Source organism: Tubulanus polymorphus, chromosome 2, assembly GCF_964204645.1.
Source record: "Tubulanus polymorphus chromosome 2, tnTubPoly1.2, whole genome shotgun sequence".
In the NCBI taxonomy this organism is placed as follows: domain Eukaryota; kingdom Metazoa; phylum Nemertea; class Palaeonemertea; order Tubulaniformes; family Tubulanidae; genus Tubulanus; species Tubulanus polymorphus.
In genome coordinates this window covers 10,449,363-10,465,901 of record NC_134026.1, presented here as the reverse complement: position 1 = coordinate 10,465,901, position 16,539 = coordinate 10,449,363, and the positions used below count along the sequence as shown (strand labels likewise).

The 16,539-nt window shown below is 37.7% G+C and overlaps 2 protein-coding genes across 2 annotated transcripts in view; one reads left to right on the top strand and one right to left on the bottom strand.

The window, feature by feature from the left end:
- The window catches only part of LOC141898899 (uncharacterized), a 105,639-nt gene extending 104,475 nt beyond the window's left edge, over positions 1-1,164 (top strand). Inside the window, exon 6 of the mRNA XM_074785043.1 lies at positions 889-1,164. Within this exon, the coding sequence (XP_074641144.1) occupies positions 889-1,164 (276 nt within the window). The remainder of the gene's footprint in view (positions 1-888) is intronic.
- Positions 1,165-3,404: 2,240 nt separating this feature from the next.
- On the bottom strand, positions 3,405-14,603 carry LOC141899659 (transcription factor LBX2-like). Its single transcript, XM_074786089.1, has 2 exons — positions 13,950-14,603; positions 3,405-4,230 (listed from the first exon to the last, which is right to left on the bottom strand). The coding sequence occupies exons 1-2, from the start codon at positions 14,245-14,247 to the stop codon at positions 3,746-3,748; spliced, it is 783 nt and encodes a 260-aa protein (XP_074642190.1). The 5' UTR covers positions 14,248-14,603; the 3' UTR covers positions 3,405-3,745.
- Between the last annotated feature and the right edge of the window lie 1,936 nt (positions 14,604-16,539).

The window sequence follows — 16,539 nt, the reverse complement described above, 5'->3', positions numbered from 1 at the left end:
AATCTGTAGAGTGCGGTCGTTATTTCATTTCCTCCATCGTGGATCAAACAATGTGATTCACTTTAAGGAACCAGAAAGTGACCTGATCAGCGTAAGTTCAAAGTGAGGGTTTCCAGGAAACCAATAATGAAGCCTATGGCTAATAAATGAATGCCTTGTTTCTCCGCAGCGGCCAGGTCACTTTTTAAATTCCAATAAAATTTTTGATCCGTTCATTTCTACAGCTGCCAGGTCTATTATTGTATGTCTGATCATGGTTTGAAAAAGAATAATGTACAGGGCAGATAGGCGGCTGGTCAGTTCAACATTTAAGCTCAGCAGAGTGGAGAGACAAGGTATTTTTTTTAGCATAAACACTGCAGGATATGTTTTAAAGCATAATTGGATCTCTAACCCGTAATTTATTAATCGGTCCCTTCAAGTTGTATATGAGCATGCACAGATCATTCTCCCCCGGCAGGGATTTGAACCTGATATCGCAAATCGGAATCCTGCTGCACTAGACCGGCTCCATGAGTCCGCTACTGAAGCAAAAAAAATTACAATTTTGTTTCGTATTTCATTTCATACTTTAGCAGGACCCGCGAAAAGATGGCCATTTCGTTTCGTAGTTTAGCATTTCATTACGTATTTCGTTTCGTACTTAAGCATTTTCGCAATTTCGTAGTTTTGTACTTTAGAAGTACCCGGATATAACGAACTATCAGTTATAACGAATATATTATCTGGTCCTGTGAAGTTTGCTGTAACAAGGTTCCACTGTATTTTTTCATCACTTTAGTGGGTCTTTAAACATACCTCATATGCTAATTTTGATTCAAGATACCTCCTGTTTTTTAAAGATCTCGAAAATTTTAATCGACTGTTCATGTAACCAATTTCTTATAGAAGTATCTTTACGAATCGAGACACAAACATGCGTTAAATCGAAGACGAAACTCCAATGGAAACTTCACGAAAAGTTTGAATTCAACCACAGGTGATGATGATACTTTTGAAAATTCCCGCGACACGAACGGACTAAGACATCGACGGACATCGAAAAATAGTGCAATGTTTATAAATGATACACCTACGAAATATGCTAAAATCTCTATACGAGCGCCAGATGAGAATTTCTACATGTACTACTCGTTAAATACAGATCATCACGAGATTTTATGATGTTATTCGTCAGATAATTTCAATTCGGTTGTCTCATTTCGAACCATTGCAGAAAGTGAGAAAAAAAACATGAAAGTTCACAACTTCTGACAGATAGTTAACATTATTTTCCTGTTCATATGATTCCAATTATTTGGTGAATCCTCAATAAGCTTATCCTACAGTGGATAGGTATTGTACCAAACTTGGATATCGGATACAGTCGACTCTGCTTTATTTGAAGCAAATTTGTATTTTAACCGATTTTGTATAGTTGACAAGTCTGGATTCTTCCAGTTCAATCCTTAAGAGATTTTTCCTAGTAGAAATAACTTATATTTTTGCAAGATTCCTTACTCGATTTTCCGTCCGTATCCTTAAAATTATGTAGTAATTGACCTGGTTAATCCGTTTCGTTTGCTTCCGGGTGACCCTTCCAATTTTACACGTGTCCCCGAAAACCTTGACACCATCAAAGAAAAGGGAGCGTTCTTTTTGCTTCATGCTTTCCAGGTTTATTTAGTCAATATTCAATAAACATGATTTATTTTCGAACAACTTAGAATTTCTTAAGTCATCCAGGCTTTATTTAACGTTAAAACGGTGACCATGTTGGGAATGCTGTAAATTGAAAGTTGCTCTATTCGTGTTTCACTCAATCAGTATCATTGGTTCCCAATGATACGAATTTAGCGGAGTTGGCTGTATTTATTTAACAAACTTAGAATTTCATCTCCCTCGGACAATTTGATAAATTTCATAATGTATATGACAAACTATTGGTTAATGGTTATAACAGATTTTCTGGTCTGTTGTGGCCGCAGATTGAAACTGGTCTTACGCCAGGGGCGAATCTAGGATTTTCAAACTGGTCAATGTTTCTTTTAAAGGTCAAATTATTGTCATACATTTTCATGTAATTATCCATATTTCAATAACAAGGGCCAGGGCCAGTCGCACAAAAAGGTGATTCACTCGTAAATCGATTGACAATTGATTAATCTACGTGTAATAATTCTGTAACTCACAATGTTATCTTCACCATCACGTCTAATGGAGTTGTTACTTGAATCTGATGTCATTTTGTCCTCAGATAACTTTCAAGCGTGCAATGGTATACTACAGTAGACCTAACTCAAGTTGGGTCTTTTGGGACTAAAAATCTGTCCGACATAAGTGATATCCGAGTTGGATATTTCGAAATAGTGTCACAAAAATTGTTTTCAAAAAACGTCCGAGTTGAATGGTTATCTATCTGAGTTGATCGGATCCGACTTGGGCCAAGTCTACTGTATATCAAAGTCTTGGGGGCCAAGTGAAACATAATTATTTAATACAGATGCAGAATTTAACTTCTTTTGTCAATGCTCTGAATATAATCAAAAATTCATAATGTAATGCATAGATGGCGACATTGTTGTATCCTGCGTGTGTAATGTCTAGTGCACAGGTAAGTCCCATTTCGTTTTTCCAGTTTTACTTTGCAATAATAATACTATTTACAAATGTCAATCACTAGGGAGTGAATGAAAACAATTTGAGATTTAAACTGTTCATTAAGTGAGAGGCCAGTTTCACAAAAAAATTAGATTAACTCTTTTGAATCGACAATTTATTTTCTTCCTTTTACATGTATTCAGTTTATCTTAAAATCGATTTAGATGTTAATACTTTTTGTGAAACTGGGTCCTGAGCAAAAGATTAGATTAGATTAGAAATTTTATTGTCCACAAGAAAATTTGCATTGACAAAAGCTGTTTCAATGATTAGTGCACGATATCAATAAGCGTTATAAATGACAAGTTGAGATTTAACAAATGAAGCATAGGTAAGTGCAGGATATTTCTTTTTAGTATCAATAGGTCATTTCTTTAATTTCTTGACAGCTCTTTTAGAACAACTCATCCAATGTTAAAATGTTAGTTGATCACGTTTGTTGCATGTAGCCTACTATACGTAGTTGATCATCGGATGACGGGCAGTCCGTCCATACAAGACATCCACACAAAATTGCAGAATTTGACCCCCATCTCTACATTTCATTAACCTCCTGTCCCTCCCTTGTCCATCGAAATAATAAGCGATTAAAGACATCGGATTTCCAGTCATGCAAAAAATATTTTTTCATTCACTTAATCATTTATTATACTCTCTGGATTGTAACAGTTTATTATTCCATACATTATCTTGATAACATATTTATATTTATATCTATTTCTCTTCTATTAAGTTAAAATAATCATCCATGTAATGCGCTAAATGATTAATTGTTCTGGCATACAGGAATTAAGCAGAAAGAAGGATGTCGACATTCAAACAATAACTCCTCTACCCATTGTCCACAAAATCTCCGAGCGCACAAGACTTTTGACATCTTTTATGAACAGCCATCGCTTCAAAAGCCGTATCCATTTTAACCATGATGATTATACTAGATCAACTAACAACGTTAGTTATATTGGATGAGGTCTGACATGTTTTCTGTAAATATTGTAAACACAATGTAATGCGATCGTAATCCGCGCTATTATCCAGTTTATAAGCATGATATTTACATATATGTATATAATATGAATATATAAATAAATCAAAATGAACAAAATCACTTCAGTTCATCGTTTCGGAGTTGATCTTCAGTTTCGGTTGATGAATTAATGATATCCATGTCATTCGTGACATCATCGGGATCAGTCTCTACATGTATGCTACACGCACTATTACGATTCGGATCGCACTTTTTCGCCGTGAAACCGATCGCCGTTGTCGGTGAACTGTCTGGCTCGTCGTCTGCATCATCTTCATCAGACGATACTAAACTCGTGTGAGAAACGTCGGCTTTCAATTCCTCCAAATCTCGCTTCAACTTCGCTCGTCTGTTCTGAAACCACGTGATCACTTGTGCGTTCGTCAGACTGAGGCTCTGGGCTATTTCGTCACGGTCAGCCGGCGTCAGGTATTTTTGGTATAAAAATCGTTTTTCTAGTTCGTATATTTGTTGGTTCGTGAAAGCCGTTCGCGACTTGCGGCGTTTCTTTGCCGGCTGCGTTTTGGATCCGAATATGTGGAAGTGTTCGCGCTTTGTTGCGTCTGAAAAAGAATAAATTAGGTAAATATATATAGACTAGCTGAATACCCGTCCAATGGACGGCTTTGTCGTTGAGCGCATGGGTGTATTAGTCGTGAGCACACCACCTCGGCGCATAAATCCTGAATCCTGCATTATGCTTTTGAAATACATTCATTTTAATTAACCGGGAAATGAATCTAAATGCTTCAAATGTTCAGAGTTCTTGGAACCAACCCCACACCTCCCCTACCCCGTCTGATCCGTCTTTGGTACAAAACCATTTGTTCTGACCCTCAATTCTGCCCCAGCGGTTTTAAGGCACCCTTTTTCTTGTTCGATCACTTACTATATTGAGCACACTACCCGTACGTTCATTTGAAATGCCCCTCCAATCAACCAACGAATTGCATGTTATCATGCTAAACTTGTGGGACTGCCATTAGGCCTAATTGAAAAATACTAAGGTAGTCGCTCGACGATGATATTAGGATTCTGTATTTTGTATCACTGTTTGACATTATTTTTTTCGTGTATACATACATTTTTCAAGAGAGCTCCTGCCAGAAAAGTACGCACATTTTTCTTTGCCCCCCTCCCCAAAAACCGTATGTACTATTTGAACGCTCTTTTATAAAATTTACCACCAACGCACGCATCCGCAGCCCCCGAGCCATTCCGAGAGGCTGCGTTTGGGCCTCCTTATTTGCCAGTAACCTGTCTGTGGTATGGAACCATTCTGAAAAACTACGCAATGGGCCTGTCCCCCTCTAAGTACCATTCTGAGAGGCTGCATATGGGTCGGCAACACAGTCAGAACATATCGCTAATTCCAATCATATTAATTTTGATCCAAAGATTACGTGTGATGAATGTCTTAACCAATATTTTAAACAACTGAGGCACAAATCAGTGTTGAGAGAACTGTGTAATGTACTGTTCTGATGCTGCAGGTCAGTAAATACTATAGTACTACTACAGAAGCATAGTACGGTACTTAACTGTTAGATGGCGAACACATCTTTTATAGCCGAATTTTAGCCCGGGCTTAGAATGAATATTGTGACTCCCTCGGATCACCAATCTGTTTGAAACATGTAACTTGACGACGGAAAAACTGGTATTAAGCTTCAGTAAAAGGAGGTTTCAATACATGCATTAATTTCCCTATAATGTGTCGCGGTAAATACCGTCCGTTCTGCTTTATAGTATAGATGTAACGAGTAAAAAACCCATAGTTGATACTAAAGCGTTTATTGTCTGACAGTTACGGAGTTAAGCAAAACTCCATCATCAGAGAAACCAAAGTGATAAAATAATGAATTACAGTTATTCAAGAATACAACTGTTACCAAGAAAGGTTGGGACAGGAGCTCAGAAACATTGACTAGATACATAGATAAGACAAATAGATACTGAAAAAGGATCATGTAGAAGATATGTTCATACTCGTGGTTTACCCGTCCGGGATAGTGAGGTAAACGTACCACCACATTGAGATAATAAAGCCGAATTAACGTCAATGAAATCAATTGTAAGATGGTGAGATTTCCCGTCCTTTGGGCGGATAGCGGCTGAGAAAGGCAGGAAGCCAAACATAATGGAAGTCAAGATTTGAGATATAGTTAATTATATGAGTGAAGTCATACTCTATGTACGATAATGGGGGATGGGGATTGGTGAATTAGGAAAGGAGGGAAGAAGAATGCGAAGAAATATTTTTAGGGGTAATGTCTTGACCGGTAGCGGGGAGATGTTTGATATTTGTTGTTCCTCCCATTAAACTGGTCCTCGTAAACACTGGGGTTCGTATTTCTATAAGAAGAATAAGTTTTTTGAATAGGGGCTGCACTTCAGATTGAATAAATATGACTGATATCGTCCCTGAGCTTGCATTTCCCTCCGAAAATCATTGGTTTTGCTGCATGTAAATTCTGGGGAGATTGTTAACTTGAATTAGAGCAAGGTTAATAATTTTGATGAATTATTTTTCTGAGTACTAATTGCGACTGAAAATAGTGCAACAGTTTTCGGGGCTATTGGGAGCACGCCAATTACGTGCCTCCAGTAACCAAACCCAAAAGCCAATTGACTACTTTAACTTTAACTTTTGAGTGACATGGTCAACAGGGTTGGCAGGCTACTGAAGGGTACTTTCTTTATAAATGAAGCAACGATTGAGACGAATTGATAGCATCTGATAGTTATCTAATTCGATCATTTATTGACTGATTTGTTTTTTTAAACCTACATCGACAATTGTACCAAGGACAACTTGAATCTTAAAATCTTATTACATCGCCAGCCTCACTTCTGATCTACCAAAAATGCCAGTAGGCTACTGTCGACGCTATTACGTACATGGTTCCCACAGAACATGGAATTTGGGAAACTTGGGAATTTGGAAATAGTATTCCCAGTTTGGAAATATTTGGGAATTTGAGAAATCTTTCTTTGATCAGGAAACTTGGTAGATTTTTTTTTCATTTCGCGTATTACATTTGCCAAGGGCATTTTTCTTCAGTAATTTTTCTAGAAACTAGAAAATCACCTTTATCAACCAGTCACCACTAATATGATGACTGTAGTATCACATGCATCCTGCAGTACGATGGTATCCATTCTGTTCATTTTTACGAAGACCCCATTTTCCAGTTTGGAAAATTGAAAAATCAACCATGAAATACTTGGGAAAAAACTTGCGAATTTTTAATTCATGTAACTGTGGGAACTGTGTGTATGTACTATATTGTCAGTCAAGATAAAGTCCAGATGTTTAGACGCCCGCAAGATCAGAAGAAATCGTAGTTAGGCTGGCATAAATCTTACAGCCGTTTAAAAGCCCGATAAATGAAATAAAATCAATTTTCGCAAATTAAGCAAACGATCCATTAAAAATCTCCTAGCGTCACATCTTTTTTGAATCACAAATTTTGCACCCCTCGAAAAAATTGTTAAAGTACCGGCGAGACGTAACGCGTCTTGGGAGTGGCAGTACAAAATGTTTGGATCTCTCAGTATGAAAAAAAATAATAATGCTTTATTTTAACTGGAACTGTAAAACATGCCGGGCGTAGGTCGACCTTGCGACGCGACGCAATCGTCGCGTTGCGTCACAAGTCGGGGCGTAAGTCGGTTGCGACGCGATTGTCAGCAACTGTGTGCGACTAGTTGCTCCCAGTCGCAAGAGCACGTAGATCGGTTGCGACGGTCGCGTCGCGTCGCAGAAAGTAGAACATGTGCGACTCAATGCGACTGGCGTCGCTGGCAGTCGCAACCCGTCGCTGGCAGTCGCAAGGTAGCGTAGGTCGGTGAGTCGTTGCGACGCGATCGCAGTGAGTCGCAAGCCGTCGCAAGGCCGACCTACGTACGCCCGGCTTAACATAACTCATCAAGAAACCGTACCGTGGTAAACATTCTAGCAAATAGTGGGGAGAGGGGGGCACTTTTCTTACCTCATATTATTGGGGGTATGCCGATATTTGTTACAGAAGAAGGGGTAACAAAATGTCCCGAAAAATGCGTTACGTCATTTTTGAACAGCCTCTTATAGCTAGATAAAGATTTTACACATTTATACATAGAAGAATCATTTTGTCAATCAATTCATATACGAAATACTATGTACATGTATATCAACTGCATATACTGTGCATATTACAAATTTAACACTTCAGATTCGACGGAAAATGCAGATGAATGCAATAGCGTCCTGGCAACATCATTTAGGAAAAATAAAAGTTTTCATGTCGAGCTCAACATAAAATCATTAGCCGCGTTCACACGACAACTAGTTAGACCGGTCTAAATGGGTCCGTACCTGGTCCGGTCCAAATTTAGACCGGACCAAATTTTGGTGAGCCTTCACACGGCGTTTTGACACGCGGTGATAAAACGCTTGTCACCCGGTCCACAAGATGTCGCCATCTGCTAAATAATTAATTGCGCCTGGATGAAGTCTTGCTTCCAGATTCCAAGTAGAGCAAGACATTCTTCATTTGACCAATTCGATCCTCTGTCAGGTTTATACATTTTTGCGAATTCGATTTTATTCTATCATGCTGAAACTCTAAGTATCGTTTAAACACGGTTCAAAGCACGGCAATAAAACGGATGATGATCGCGATATACGAATACGAATAACGCTCCAAACATTTCCATTGAATAGGGAGGAAAAACATTTTTTAAGAATGATTACATAAACGGTAATAACAGCATTTAAAACTTAATAAACTGGACTCACACTCTACCGCAGAGGTTGCGACATCTACCGCAGAGATTCAGAATTACGATTTAGACCGGACCTGGTACCAGTTTCTGTCCACACACGCATATTTAGACCGGTCCAAAATTTGGTCCGGACCTGGTTCGCTCTTTTAGACCGTGCTAAATTAGACCGGTCTAATTTGGAACGGTATTTTTGCCCGTGTGAACGCTTGGTACGGTCTAAATTGGACCGGACCAAATTTAGACCGGTCTTATGTCTAGTAATTATCTCGATAATTGATTCATTTACAATTAATTAAATGTTTTTCTGATCTTATGTTGAGTTGTTATCTCAGAATAAAATCAAAAATGTTCCTTTTTTTAGTTTTTAAAAGTTTTTTAATTCGATTTTTCGTCCACTGAGTCCACTGAGCGGAGGCATCATTCGGAAAATAAAATTCGATTTAACATAGAATTATTATCATCTCGATATCAATTTACGATTTATAAAAAGTTCTGCAGTTGCGAAGAGATAATAATTCGACATTAGATCCGGAAATCATTTTATTAATCGTTAATGATTTTATGTTGAGATATATCTCGACTCGAGATCAATTTTTTTGACGCCGTAAAAACTGTGACAATAATGTTTACATACTTTGATACCTAGTACGCGTTATGTAAGGGGGTTCTGCATGTATGAGTCGATGTGCACTCCGTCATCATCAATATTGGCGTTTCAAAAGAACAATTACAATTGTGAATTTCGGCGTTTATTTTGTAATTAAATTATATATTTCGTAAATCTTGTTTCAATTCTGATAGATGTTGATAATTTTCAGAGGATGTGCACTATAACGTCATCAAATATCGGTGTAAGACTGGTTGACGGTCATTTCAATTCGATATTCAAATCAAAATGAGTTTATCGATGATTTTTTTGCAAGGCGTCAATAAACTTTCAAGTTATTTTTCCTGTTTTCATTTCTAAATGATGGCCGCTAGACGCTTCCGTAGCATGTTAGATCTAGAAACTAGCAAATAAATTTTCAAACCAGTGAATACCGAAAACTGAAACGCTACATCTGCTCCAAGAAGCTGATATTATACATGTAGATATGACAAACATTATATGGCAATTCCACCATGCTTTGACACTATGGAAATAAATGAGCTTCCGCGAACTTATTTATCACGATAAAATGCATTTCCAAGACACGAAGTAATTCAACATCGTTTGCATATATTATACGATGCAGATCGGATGTAATTCGATCTTGCACCTTTTCTGCTTGTCCCCGTGGATCTGCTTACCAAATTACGGACCTTTTATGGAAGTTGAACAGTACCAATCTGTTATGAATAAATCGCGTCCAATTTACCGAGCTATCAGTATCGGGTAATTAGACCCGAGCTGCGAAGAGTCAGTTATTCGTCATTTGATGGTAAAATTGACAGTGGGGTTACCGATGTCGGGCCGCTTGTAAATCTACTAAAACTCTAGGGATGTTTTTATTTGATAATGAGCCCGATAATTACGGCAGACGATATAAAGTACTGTCTCCATCCGAGTATCACTCAATGTCAAATTAGCCACCAGTACTTTCCATAATCATACATGAGAATGTGATGGTCACGCTCGAGCGTAGAGGCAATGTAAGCTAAAGTATATATTCATAACCATAAACCAGTACCAATGCAGTTCGTCTTAGCTTGAGAATTAAAACTGCTTCGTTGTGCAAACTTAAAAACTTTGCGAAATAACTGAAAACGGTATCGAAGGTTGTCAGATTCCCCTCGTGCATTTTTAGGACTGGTTAACTAACAGGAAATAGGTAGGCAGGCCTGTCACTGCACCTGTAGGGACCGTCTGTATGTTCCTAAGTTGATGTATATGTAATTGAACATTCCTATATTATAAAAATGTACATAATACATATATATGCTGAACTCCCTCCAACGTGCCATCATTCATTTTAGAAGATGTAAAACATGGTTACGCGTTGACTGATTGGATAAATCCAACGGCGCATTTTTAACGGCGTATCCAATTTGGTGGAATGATTGATGGAACAAATTCAACTGTTGCAACTGTTGCGTGAAACTGGGATACTAGCTCTTTGAAGGTGTAATGTTATCTGTTGTTTAGTTTAACAACCACCACTTGTCCCCAATAAATCCGCGTTAATGAGCGCAGTAATGGTTTTCGTCTTTAGGAAATAGCTATCTGAAACAGGATCTGGCATTTCACACATCCTGTGCCAAGTTCGTTCGCGCCCGATGTCCATCACAAAAGAGATTCATGAGCGCGCCGATTTACCATACGCCAAGAGAACCCTATCTATGACAAAATCATGAACTCAGAGAAACAACTGTTCGCTCAAACTTATTGCTTTCAAATTTCAATTTCTTTGCAACAGCCAGCTACGCATATGTAACAGAGTTTGCATAATGAAGTCAGTTAAACCTTGCACATTGTCCCAAAGTGAACGTAAATTTCAAATAACTTCGATATCACCATATCAGGTTAAGCGCCAAGAAAAAATTTTCCGCGGTCCCATTTTGATTGAGTATATTTCGATGTTTCTTAGGTGTCTCTAAGGATAGAAATAATGAAAAGTTTTGTTACTGCCATACAGAGTGCTTGCTCCAAACTTCGTACCCAAAGATCTAGCTCTAATTTCGTCATTTATTCATTTAAAAAGCCCTAACAGCAGTATGTGGAAGGATCTAGTGGATTTGGCCCATTTACATAGAAAGTTCACCCCTTTTTCAATATCCCGAGGACACCCATAAGTTTTATCTATATTTTGTAGTTTTCTATCTTTTAAACTAGGCCGCCTGACGCCTGCATGATCTATAAGTAAGTGATTAGTAAACCGTATTCTAATGTAGGCATATATCATTGTGATAGTAGGTCTATGGTTCATTCGACTTTTTTTCAGTGATGCGTTTAAATTGATCGACTTTAATTAGATAAAATCTTATCCTTCTATTATTTTACAGCAGTACTAAAACATTAATCGTTTATAAACGATTCCCCTTTGATGACACTGTCTACGAAAACTTTCAATTTCATCGCCATTGTCGGCAGTTTTTCCGTCTCTGAAAACTCGCTTTTCGAGTCCATGATTTATATGAATAATAATGAGCTTCATTCTATAATTCTCAGTTCTTAGACACGTGTAAACTTTCGTTTGTAATTACTGTTATTCGTACAAATGGCAGTAACAGCTGAAGTGGGAAGCTACCAACTGCTGGCTAATCTATCACTTTGACAACTTTGTATATATGAGAGCCTCGTTAACTAATTTTACTGTTTTGTTTGTTCTTAATTGCCTCGAAGTATTTAGCAGACGTGGCAAGCTCGTCTATTTAGCCGAGCTTCCAATTTGTTAAATATTGGCCGGAATAATACGAAGTTCCCCCGCGGCTGAAGAGTCGGCTGTTGTGGAAATACGATTGCTTTTACTTAATTGCGCAATTAGAATAATCACGGTGATGTAGAAAGTAGCTTCAGACTAAGCAGCAGCAATCAAGAACATAATAATTGGAAATTGGAAAATTACTGATAACAAACAACGCATATTACTTCGATCATCGCCCTGATTACTCAACGGAAACGAGCCCGGATGTTAATAAGTCTGATTCTCCTTCGTACTACTTCGTACGCGTATTAATTGAGCCTTAACTTTTGTTTTCAGAAATGAAATCGAATGAATATATCTTATTTTCAAAAAGTTCGATGTATAGGGTATGACATGTAATTAGTGCACAGTACGGTTGAGTCAACGTTTAACTACTCGTATTAGTGGCATTGATACAAAATACAAAAAAATTCAAAGATACATTTAGCAACTTATTTATCTGCTGTGTTGTTTGTTTATTTATGCGTTTCGGTTTTATTAGTAGATGATGGACTACGCTTATTCCTCGTTATAGGGTGCCTTACGTAAACTGCACGTCCTAAGTGGCGGCGCTCAGTCTACGGATACAGCACTTCATCAAGTCGATGTTTATCCCAACAATTCTGGCGTTATTTGTCTTCTATAACCATAATATTTCACTTCACAAACACGCAAAAGAGCCGAACTATTTTGACACCTTTTTGTGTATATAAATTTCTCGCCAATGGTTTTCAAACTCGCTTTTGAATTGAAAAGGAAACGCTTCAAATGATAGAAACTTCTGCAGGAACGAAACGAGATGAAAATATCAAACACCGGAAATCCTCATGAATATTGACATCCATAAACATATTAGATGATTAAAAGGAGTTATACATCCATCTCACATCAGGAAACATATTCTTTATTGCCAAATAACTTATTTGTACGCATTTCAAGGGTATTGGGTCGCAATTCAACATAAATAGTCGAGTATTCTAATGATAACAACATTTCGAAGCCTTGTTGAATAAACTTTATTATCAAGAAGCCTCGGGCCTCGGTAAACTTCGATAGTAAAACGTTTCATCTCGCGTGTCATCGGGTTAAATGTTTGCAAGATTGGTAATTAATTTGTAGTTTGATTGACGGAAGATCGTGCGTGTACAGGCGTATCGTTTGGCTACAGAAACAACATCACCCACAGCGAGAACGCTACCGAAATCCTACACGTCTGACTATCAGAAATATCGCTCAACCGTATCAACTTGAAATGAACCAACCCGTAGATTCGAACTTTAAAAATTGTAGCCTGACCTAGTTCAAAAGAGGCGAATGTATTTACGCACGGACTTCTTAGAAACACGTAGGCCTACATATATCTAACCTAATGCCTACTAGAAATTAAAGAGTTGTCGAAAAACACAGGCCGTTTATATTTTTCTGCGGTCGAAAGTGATTTTTTTACGAGAAGATCTTTACTCGCTTTCTATATATTTTCCGCAAATGTTTTCCGCAATTTCCTTAATTAATGATATCTTTCTCCCGTATTCAAATTGGTTTTTTCTGTGGTCAAAGTTTCGCTCAAATTTTCGCATTTTGTAAGCGATATAATCATATCTTTAGATGTAAAAAAGTTCCACAAAAAAATTTATTTTAGTTTGAAGTCGCTTTACTTACGCACGTACGCGCTCACTCATCGAAATTTCAATAAATGATTTCAAAGTTGATACGAATCGATATATAATTTCCATGTATGAATGAAATAAAAGATAAATATGAATAATATTCATAACAGTTTTCATTAGCTACCTTAAAAATACATAAGGTTTATGTATTTTTGTTGCAAGTCATAGCAAAAATACATAAATATATTCTCTTTATGTATTTTTGGTCCTAGTTATTACGTAGGAGTAGTTTAGAATATCTTGGATAATTTCTTTTTAACTGCCCCAAGAATCAGCTTCGAAGGTTTAAAATCCCATATCAAGTAATATTAATGATTGCCGATGTTGATTAAGTTAACGTAATTTCAAATCTTATACTGATATTGTGTTTATCACTGACTTCCATTCGCTTTATAGTGTAGTGACAGAATTTAGTAATAACTTCACAAAATATTTTCAATATTGTGGATTACCTTTACGTACCTGCTACATTAATGAGATTTCTGTTGTCAAGCCCCTCAAAGGTTTTGCTCGTCATCTTGAAGAGTGCATCAAGCGGCGTCGTAGATTTTGTCTCTGATTCTGTCCCGAGCCTTGCTTGTCGTCTCGATGTTGACAACGATGAAGACACCGTGCTCGAAGCGGATAAAAACGGCGATAAACAACATTGTCCGTGATTTGGTGGTCTCGCGGAGACCGTGCGTTTGTACGAATTCGGTTTTTTGAGTATGTCTCGAATGAAAAATGACGTAAACGGTTTGTTAGGTTGACCGGGACCCATGTTAAGTTCGAGTCGGCTGTTATTTTCTCGAAGGAAACTTTACAATTGTGGTTCAACACCGCCACAGGCCACAACTGCTTCTTTGCGCGTCACAGTTTAGAGTTTGACGATAAATCACATCTAACAACTTCATGAAGCTAATTCTAAGATTCAACATCGTTTCCTTATAACTTTCAATGGCATGGCGCGAACTTTCATCTCGAACTCATGTCTGTTGATGATAATAGCCAAGTGTTATAAATGTCCTTTTTATCGGTAGATTTCTGCGCTAAATTCACGCCCCGCAGACGAGAAAAAGCAAAGCGCTTTCGGGATGTTGGACGCTTGAATGATGCGAGGAGAGCTTGAATAAACTAACTCGCGAAATTTGCCCCAAGACACATATGGTGTCATTTTCCTCACTCATAAACAATCGTACACAGATGCGCTGCCATCCATTACCGCGTTCCAACCATCACTAAGTAATCATTTAACGCCGCTGCTGATTGGTTGGTAATTAAATTACACCTCGTTCCCATGTCATCTACACCAATCATCAGCCTCATTATAAACGCTTAAATTAATTAGCTAGACTTGAAGCGAAATTTTATTCTGGGTGTAATGACTTTCTGAGCGATGTTTAGCATTATTTTTCAGCAAATTGCGGGGAACAGTTATATTTTATAGAGACATTGCGCACAATATTTTTAGGATCCGACGGAACAAAGTGCAATGAATTATTGCCATTTTTCTTTTGCTGGCAATTTTATTGTCATTTTATTTATGTTCATCGCGACCACAATCAATCATTTTGACATTATTCCCCACTCAATACTGATTTTTATGTCAATGAAAGATCAACATTCGATACCCAACCGTCGACACCTACTCGGGTGTTCCCGTAAAATATTTGGCGGCCTGATGACAGCATCCGGTAGTTTTGAATTCCTTCGAATAAGAAATCCATATCATACCGATTTCTGCCGGCTTATCATATTCGATACAGAACATAGTTGTTTGATTCAACCATGACGTCACGTCCATAATTCAACGTATACTTCAGTCGGCAAAATTACGCGTGTGCATCAGCTTTTTAGGCGTTTCTTATTATGACTGAAAATGATGAAAAAAAAAACCTCATCGACTTTTGATTTGTGAAGTGACGGTAAAATACATACTACGTAAGATTACGGTTTTAATGTCTTTTGTTCATTCATTAATTTTGTAAAAATTATGTATGAAAAAATAATCATAGAATTTTCCAAATCTGAAATTAAATCTCGAAGCATTAAAATTCAGGATGCCAAATACTGGAACAATCTACTGAATCGATAAATGAGCCCCATTTAAGTATATTTCGTAACTTCGGAACTAAGTATATGTCTCAGAAGTCTGCTCTTGTTAAATTATTAGTCGCCATAATTATGTGTGTTGATTTCTATACAGGTTTAAGTTGAATCTATAACTTTTTATATCCTCGCTTGCCGGGGTTTGATTGCCATGATCGAGGTTCATGTCAACGCGATAGCGCCTCGGCGGGCGGCAATCGAACCCTGGCAAGCGGGGATGACCTTTATAGAGTGTGTCTAGTAATGTAAGTGTGGTGTGCGTATGAGTGTGGGAATGTGAGTATAATCAGTGGTGAGGGATTTTAGTGAGGGAAGTATAAGCAGGCGCGTTGGAAGCAATTTTTGATTGCTGCGGCCAAATACCGATTTAGGACAGATTCTAGATATTGCCGCGGCGAATTTACTTAATTTCTTCAAAAACGTGGTATTCAGAGAGAAAAACGTCATTCGGTTAATCATTGCCGCGGCTTTCAACGCCACAAAGCTTTTTCGGCTTGAATTCCTCACATAACTTATTGTTACACTGACTTAGAATTATGTAACGACTATCATGTTCTGCTATAATCTCTGTACGACCAATCATTTATGCGGAATAAATCAAATATCGTATCATAATCAACGTAATGCATGGGACATTGATGTTATGTGAGTATAGAGCTTCTAACTCACTTTAATTATGCGTACACATATCGACATCCAGGATTAAAAATCAACAGCATTTTAGACAATCAAAAAGTTTATTTGTTTTAACGTTTTGCCGTTTCGGCGTCAGTATGGACCTGTGTGGTACCGTACGTACATCGTCTACTCAGCAGTTTTTATGCCGTTTGTCTAAAGCGATCGTGCACCAAACAATAAATGGCAAAATTCGCAGATGAGTCCGCGATCGGAAACAATTCGGCGAAAAATCTCTGCACATTTTTCGATGTTCCGGGAAAACTTACACTTTGTATATCGAAGAAAA